General features: G+C 40.3%; 1 protein-coding gene across 5 annotated transcripts in view; it reads left to right on the top strand.

Moving 5' to 3' along the window:
* LOC110437757 (piggyBac transposable element-derived protein 3) overlaps positions 1-8435 on the top strand; it is a 34606-nt gene extending 26171 nt beyond the window's left edge. For 3 of the 5 annotated variants that reach the window (XM_087303404.1, XM_087303405.1, XM_087303406.1), the window contains 3 exons: positions 1559-1780; positions 1854-2009; positions 2159-4926. In XM_087303404.1, coding sequence (XP_087159530.1) covers positions 1559-1780; positions 1854-2009; positions 2159-3708 — 1928 coding nt within the window. In that variant the 3' untranslated portion in view covers positions 3709-4926. Of the gene's footprint in view, positions 1-1558; positions 1781-1853; positions 2010-2158; positions 4927-6296; positions 7128-8274 lie in introns of those variants that run through there. The other 2 variants (XR_015521464.1, XR_015521465.1) reach the window with 2 other exon arrangements.
* The last annotated feature ends 268 nt before the right edge of the window (positions 8436-8703 follow it).

The following is an 8703-nucleotide window of genomic DNA, read 5'->3' on the forward strand; positions in this document are numbered from 1 at the left end:
ACTCATGAATATTTCATTCATGCCCCGTGACAAACTGGGGTATTAGACGCAAATAAGGAGTAAGGACTGGTAAGAGTCTTACAGAATTTAACAAAGCATGCCAAATGGAGAGAAGAAAACTTTCGCATTTCGCAATGTGTGTGTGTGTGTGTGTGTGTGAGGTCCTTTACTGACAGCCCTGTGTGTGGATTTTGTCTGAAAATATGGTGAAAAGTCCTAGATGATGGTAATAGTTTGATTGCGGTGTTTACTTCAATAATGCCACTAATATGTGCATACTCCACATGTCTTAACTCCATTTCTGTTTAGTTCCGTTATGACTTTAGTCGGATTAAGGTAATCAAAAATAGGTGTTTGGCGCTTATGTAGGCCGACAGTTCAACATTCATGTTTAACTGAATAAACAGTAAGCAAAAGTACATCTTATTGAACATCATTTATTTTTATCACCAATTATCAGAGTAGAACAGTTTCGCAAGCAGTTTGTGATGCATTTTGAAAACAGGAGATGAGCCTCTGGTATAATGCGCCACCTGGCTTGAGAAACCCACTCTCAAAGACATATTATTGGGAAGCACACATATTCTGAATGCCTTCGGCAGAATTCAAATGAGCCATTTTATTCTAGATTAATCTAGAGCAGGGGTGTCCAAACTCTGTCCTGGAGGGTCAGTGTCCTGGATAGTTTAGCTCCAACTTCCTTTAACACACCTTCCAGGAAGTTTCTGGTATACCTAGAAAGAGCTTGATTAGCTCGATCAGGTGTGTTTAATTCAGCTTGGAATTAAAATATGCAGGACACCGGTCCTCCAGGACCGAGTTTGACATGCCTGATCTAGAGACTCATAGAGTGAGATTAATCTAGATTAAAAAATGTATCTATGCTCACCTATAGTGCTTATGGACTGATGCTGCTCGAAACAGCTAATATGCTAGTAAACAATCATTCATTCATTTTCTTGTCGGCTTAGTCCCTTTATTAATCCGGGGTGGCCACAGCGGAATGAACCGCCAACTTATCCAGCAAGTTTTTACACAGCGGATGCCCTTCCAGCCGCAACCCATCTCTGGGAAACATCCACACACACACTCTTACACTACGGACAATTTAGCCTACCCAGTTCACCTGTATCGCATGTGTTTGGACCGTGAGGGAAACCGGAGCACCCGGAGGAAACCCACGTGAAGGCAGGGAGAACATGCAAACTCCATACAGAAACGCCAACTGAGCCGAGGTTCGAACCAGCGACCTTCTTGCTGTGAGGCGACTACCTACTGCGCTACTGCCTTGCCCCGCTAGTAAACATGCACACGTAAAATGAGAAAAAGAGCTAGCTCTGATGCAGCTAAAAAGCTGTGCATGGTCCCAATAAAATAAATAACAACTAAATACATACTTCAATTAGTTGGGTTGAAGATGTTAATAAAAATGTAATTTGCTAGTAAAATGTGCACATGTAAATTAGCTAGCATATTATCCTATTGGAATAAATAATGCAAACCTACATACATAAATGATAAAATCAAATACAAATTAATTTCATGTTTTTATTTCCAGAGCGTTTTTCTTGGCAAAGAGCATTGGAGCTACTTGAGTTAATTGATGGAGACAACTCCGATCTGGACGTGCCTGACAACGATGATCCCGTCCTGGATGGAAATTACCAACCATCACTACAGGAGGAAAGCAACAGTGAAGACGGCAGTGATGATGAGGACCCCATTCCTGAGCCCACTGACCACAGCAGAGGACGTAAACATGCAGATGTGCATGATAATGGTTAGCCAAGAGGTATATTAGGGCTATGCCAAGGATTCGAAGCAAAATGCTTATTAACAAAACTTGTTGACAGGTTCATGGACAGGTCAAGAGACCGCTTCAGGTTCATCCCGCACTCTCAGACGTCGCCGTCAAAGTCAAGAGATTGAGGCTGATAGCTCAGAAGATGACTTGGAAGAGTCAACACCAAGACGAACAAAAAAAATGAAAAAGGGAGACTCTGAACAAGGTACTTGTTATTATTTTGGCCTTCGCACCTTATAAACTTCCACACAGATTCAAGTATTTTATGCACCAATACACCTCAATTGCTTACATGGGTAAAAATGTAACTTCCTATAATAAAGACTTATTTTTATTCTGATTCTGGTTGTGCAGGAAGTGGGCTACGCTGGAAGGCTGCTCCATTGACGCCAAACCTGGCAGAGTATCAGCATCAGGACGAAACTGATCTAGACCGACATGGCTGGACCCCACTAGACTATTTTGAACAGTACATGGATAGAGATTTGATGATGACGATTGCAGAATGCTCTAATGCTATGTCACTGTCTAAGAGTGGGGAGCCACTTAACGTGACGACAGATGAGATTTACCACTTTTTCGGTGCCTGTATTTTGATGTCTTGCATCCGATACCCAACCATTAGGATGTACTGGTCCAAAGCCTTGAAAATCACTGCCATCACTGACAAATTCACACGTGCCAGATTCTTCAAACTGAGGGGAGCAATAAAAGTGGTTATTGATCATGATGTGCCGGAAGACCTGAGAATGTCAGACAAGTTCTGGAAGGTGAGGCCTTTTCTGGATCGGATTCTGCAAGGTTGCTTGTCTCTGAATCGACCTGATTGTGCATGTATTGGTGAGCAGATGATTCCTTTCACAGGAGCCTGTCCGTACAGACAATATCTGCCAATGAAGCCAAACCCAATTGGCGTAAAGAACTTTGTTTGTGCTACAGCAGATGGCATTGTGCTTGACTTTGAGCTGTATCAAGGCACTGGTTCACTGATTGGGAAGGTGGAAGAACCAGAGGGCCTGGGTTTAGGATGCTTAGTCATTGAGCGTTTGTGCCAAACTCTGCATCGTGGCACAAAGGTGTATTGTGACCGGTTCTTCACCACTATCAAAGGTGCGCAACGAATGATGGAGAAAGAGCTTTACATGACTGGTACAATAATGAACAACCGACTCGCTGGAGCGAAGCATAAGTTACCCAGTGACAAAGCCATGATAAGCATGGGAAGAGGTACGTCATCAGAAGTTTCCACTGAAGATGGAAAGTTGTGTGTAGTGAAGTGGTACGACAACAAACCAGTATTGCTGATGTCTGTTATTCATGGTACACAGCCAGAAGACACCTGCCAGCGCTGGGACAAGAACTTGAAACAATATGTCACCGTCTCGCGACCAAGCATTGTCCGTGAGTACAACAACAACATGGCTGGAGTCGATTTGATGGATAGAATGATAGGTTACTATCGCATGAGCACCCGTACTAAGAAGTGGACAATGCGGATGGTAATGCACTTCACAGATCTGGCTTTAGCCAACAGCTGGCTACTCTACCAAAAAGACCATGCAATACGTGCTGGAACAAAAACAAGACCCATTCAGTTCCTTCAGTTCCGCATGGAAGTGGCTACGATCCTCTTGGCCCAACATCACGGCGCAGATGCAGACCTTTCGACACATTCAGAGGAAGAAGATTCAAACCAGGGAGTGAAACGCCATGTGACAGAGTTGCCCCATGTCTCAGTCCGCAGGAGGGCTAATGCCCACCTCCCAGAGATGATCGGCCTAAAAAATGCAATGCGCTGCAGACAACTAGGCTGCACTGGAAGAACCCGAGTGCGTTGTATGACCTGCAAAGTGTTCTTGTGCTTGCAAGTGGAGCGCAACTGTTACTCAGCCTTTCACACATAAGTGATGGCAGTGATTCCCAAGTTGTGTATATGTTCCTTGGTTCGTCCATGTTCTCCAACTCCATGAAGGTCAATCAATAAGGTGACCTCTGGGCCTCTGTAAGCAGGCCTGGTCCTTCAGTGCTCAGTTATCGCAGCCTTTGATGGCCCGTTTCCACTGAGTGGTACGGCACGTTACGCTTTTACGGCTGTTTCCACTGTCAAAGGGTACCAAAAAGGGAACCGTACCTTACCTCTTTTTGATCACCCTTTGCCAACTGGCAAAGATGCACAGCTGAACGATATTGGTTTACAGAGATACATCACACGCAGAAGCAGAAGAATGAAAAACACAGCCGAGACGTTACACCGTAATACTACATACATATAATAACAAGCCATTGTCGACCCGAGCTCAAACAAACCTTTTCGTCTTGATGAACAGCCACAAAGCAAAGAACAACAAAATCTGCTGTGTCCTGTTGTCGTTTTGCGAGCCGGTCTAAAGCACGAGCGGTTTCATGTTCTCCAGAGAGCTTGCCGTGCGTCTATATTTGAAATAACGAAGTTTTTAAACTCATATTAATAACGTGTGCATGATCATCGAAGCACTCTGATATCCGATCCTGTCAGAAGTGACTCTCTGTTGAGAGTGAAGTGCGAAAAAACAAAGGAGAAACCGGGAAAAAGCAGCAAATGATGCTTGCGGAACCTAAAACATGAACAAACTGCCATGTTTAACTATCATTATCACCATTTGGACTTTTGTGGACTATTATGAAAGGAATGACTCTTTAACAGAGGCTACATGTGAGAGGCTACAGATGAGAGGTTTGCACTGACTGTGCACTGACTGTGGGCTATATTTCGTGTTTGTTTTTGAACCTAAATAAGCACTAAATGTCTGCTGTGTGTAGTTTTTCTGCAGTTGATAACATATCGGTTACTGTAAGGGTCTGTATGTGTTCATATATGTTGCATTTATTTATTTTCTTGATATAACTGCAGACATTACAGTAGGCTATTTGCAGTCATTGATCTGCAGTTATAATCAAATCCTGTTCATAGAAAAGTTAGTAATGAACATTTATACAGAAGTATTTATGTGTATAAAGCATCTGTGTTGTGGGAAGTGCTGCTCATATGATATGTAAATGACCCTTACGGCTTTACTGTAGACATTTCCTGGAGTGAAAATGAGATCGGTGGAAATAAAGAGTTTTTCATTCTATTACACAAAGGTGACTATTGTGTTTTATGGTTATTCGGACCACAAGTCCACATATGTGGACATCATTTTTCTCTAAAAGTACATCATATCAAAAGATGATACTTAGGCTTCCAATGCGCTTTTTTTCTTGTGGCCTCCATTTTAAATAACCAAAGCGAGCCTGAGGTGGGAAGAAACCTGGAAGTATGTAAACATTGCAGTAACATGATGTGGACTACAAACCTCCAGCTGTTGCCAGGATTTCAAAATGCAGAAATGGTGTAAACATCACTTTAATGTCATTCAGTAAGTTTAATGTAAACAATTAATAGCAGATTAGGCATAAACAACATCACAATGTCTTTAAGAGTGTCCTCCTAGGCTTCAGTTCATGGCACCAGGTAAACACCGTGGGGATGCTTCCCTGATCAGCCTATGTAACCTGGTGAGTGATAAAACAATGCAGTCCTCTGTAGCACGCCCTCGTGTTGTCTGTAATAGTGTTGTCCTGGTACTGAACTTTTAAAAATGTCAATTTTTCGCTAACATTCAAGCACCGCTGAGCACGTTCTTAAAATAGTACTCACCAGTGCTCAACAGAAATGACTGTGATTGGCCGTGAAACTCATCAGTTCACGGCTCTTCACTGAGTGCAAAGACAGATACACGAACACTGGAGTGTTTTAAAGACTCAAAGATCAGTCGAGTCATCAAGCGGATCGCTCGTCTGTTTGTACTCTGTAAACAGCGTTGAGTGAACCTTCTCGGCCAATCACAGTAGTTTCTGTTGATCACCAGTGAACACAATGGCAAATCAGCACTGTTTACGAACGCCATCAACAGTGCCTTAAATGTTAGCAGGAAATGGATGTTTTTTTTTTTTACTATTTCAGTACCGAAATTCAGTATCGTGACAGTCTAATATAGTGAAAGAATCAGTTCATTCATTTGAGCTTGATAAATGGCATCTAAACCGTGTGTTTAGGGAAAATAACATTAGCTAACTAGTGCCATTTCCCTTAACTTAGCTGAAAATGAGCTGTGATATACTTTTTTGTTTTCACTATTCATTCAGAACAGACCATTGGGTCACTCGGAAGGCGGTAAATTGATAAAGGCGGTGAATCTCCTTTAGTGAAAAAGAAGTGCGATGAGTATGATATAATGTCAGTCGCCAGGATTTTGGAATTATTGCAGTTATGTTGCATAACAATTGTTTATAAAAATACTGTCATTTTGCTTTAGTTTTTATCTACACTTTTAAAATATTGCAAAATATTTGTGCGAGTTTGTAATGCTAACATGCGTATTGATTAATTGTTTTAAAGTGAAAGTGAAAGCATCCCTACTTGACATGTTTCTCTTAAAATGTTCCTTTGTTTTGTTTACTTGATTTTCAGAGCTGAATGAAGACGTGAAGACCTACCTAAGCGTTCATTCAAAGCTGAAGCCGTTTTCGTGCTCTTTGTGTGGAAAGAGTTTCAATCGCTCACACTGTTTAAGGCAACATCAGAGGACTCACACTGGAGAGAGACCCTACAAGTGTTCACACTGCGACAAAACATTCAGTCAGTCAGATTATCTGAGAAGACATCAGATGATTCACATGGAAGAGAAACCGTACAAGTGTTCACACTGCGAGAGAACATTCGGTAATTCAAGAAATCTGAAAACACATGAGAAGATTCACACTGGAGAGAAGGCATTCACATGCACTCAGTGTGGGACGAGTTTCCCAAAATTATCAAAGCTTAAACAACACGTGATAATCCACACCGGAGAGAAACCGCACAAATGTGATCAATGCGGCAAAACATTTTGGAGGCCTTCAGAACTGAAGATCCATCTTAGACTTCATACAAATGAGAGGCCGTATTCATGTTCAGAGTGTGGGAAGAGTTTTACATCGCAGTCAACTTTAGGAAGACATCAGAAGATCCACACTGGTGTGAGAGAGCATGCGTGCTCGGAGTGTGAGAAGACTTTTATTACAGCTGGAGACTTGAAAAAGCACCAGAGGATTCACACCAGAGAGAAACAATGCATATGAGTGTGGAAGGAGCTTCACAAAATGATCCAGTCTTAAACACATTAAGTGTAGCCTTACAAGTGATCACACTGCGACAAGGGATTTAGTCAATTTCAAAACCTGAATAAACATGAGAAGATTCACATTGGACACTTCAACACAGTTATAATAGCATTTTAAACGCATGGATTCTAGGCCTTCAGTGCTGAAGACGGCAACACCAAGGCTCCAAAAATACATATTTATTAAATTAAAAAGGCTGACACAGAGCGTGTAACGTTTCGAGCCACCCGGCTCTTCATCAGACAATGTTCATCACAATCAGGTGCTCCATTTTATACACTTCCGAATCACATGATCTCCTCTCGCATATATGCCAACATATACATACATGCATATGTATACACACACAATCGTTCATATATACATATACATATTTACACATGAATGCATGTATACACATTCACATATAGTCTATAGCTTTGATATTTTAAATCAAATTACAAAAATATATATATATATATATATATATATATATATATATATATATATATATATATATATATAAACTATAATATTACATCACAAATTATAATAAAGAAAAATAAAGAAAGAAAGAAATATATATATATACCAGGATACACCAGACTCTACTAAAAAATATAGCCAAAAAACCTTTAAACCAAACCCCTACTTAAACATTCATTCATTCATTCATCATTCGTTTATTATCTTTTCGGCTTAGTCTCTTTAGTAGTCTGGGGCTACCACAGCGGAATAAACCGCCAACTCATCCCGCACACTTCCACGCAGCGGACGCCCCTCCAGCCACAACCCATCTCTGGGACATTAATTAAATAATAAAGACTTATTCAAAAATTATCACAGAAAAGGACGAATGTCAAACTCCTCATTTAAACCTTTTGGAGAAGTGAACTTTTAAGTAGGGGTTTGGTTTAAAGGTTTTTTTGGCAATATTTTGTTGTATAGTCTGGTGTATCCTGGTATATATATATTTTTTCTTTCTTTCTTTATTTTTCTTTATTATAATTTGTGATGTAATATTATAGTTTATTAATTTATATATATTTTTTTGTAATTTGATTTAAAATATCAAAGCTATAGACTATATGTGAATGTGTATACATGCATTCATGTGTATATATGTATATATATGAACGATTGTGTGTGTATATGTTGGCATATATGCGAGAGGAGATCATGTGATCCGGAAGTGTATAAAAAGGAGCACCTGATTGTGATGAACATTGTCTGATGAAGAGCCGGGTGGCTTGAAACGTTACACGCTCTGTGTCAGCCTTTTATTCTATTAATTTGTATTTTTGGAGCCTTGGTGTTGCCGCCTTTGATTTACATTTAATTTGCACTTTTTGCGGTTTTGGCTGAGCACCCAATTAAGATTCAATTCAATTCAGCTTTATTTGTATAGCGCTTTTACAATGTAGATTGTGTCAAAGCAGCTTCACATAAATGGTCATAGTAACTGGAACAGTGTGGTTCAGTTTTTAGTGTTTAAGTTCAGTTCAGTTTAGCTCAGTTCAGTGTGATTTAATCATTACTGAGAGATGTGCGTGCTTTTGTACAGTTTCTTCAGTGCTGAAGAACCATCTGTTGTAGCGGCTTACCAATGCCGCTATTGTTGGTAGAGTGAGCAAGTTTTTAACGCGTAAAAAGTCAGAGTCCGTAAGCAAATAGATGCAAATAAAAACATATTTATTGTCCAATCAACAGAATTACTCAATCGCTTTCCTTTATCT

Source organism: Danio rerio, chromosome 22, assembly GCF_052040795.2.
Source record: "Danio rerio strain M-AB ecotype USA chromosome 22, GRCz13ab, whole genome shotgun sequence".
NCBI lineage: Eukaryota > Metazoa > Chordata > Actinopteri > Cypriniformes > Danionidae > Danio > Danio rerio.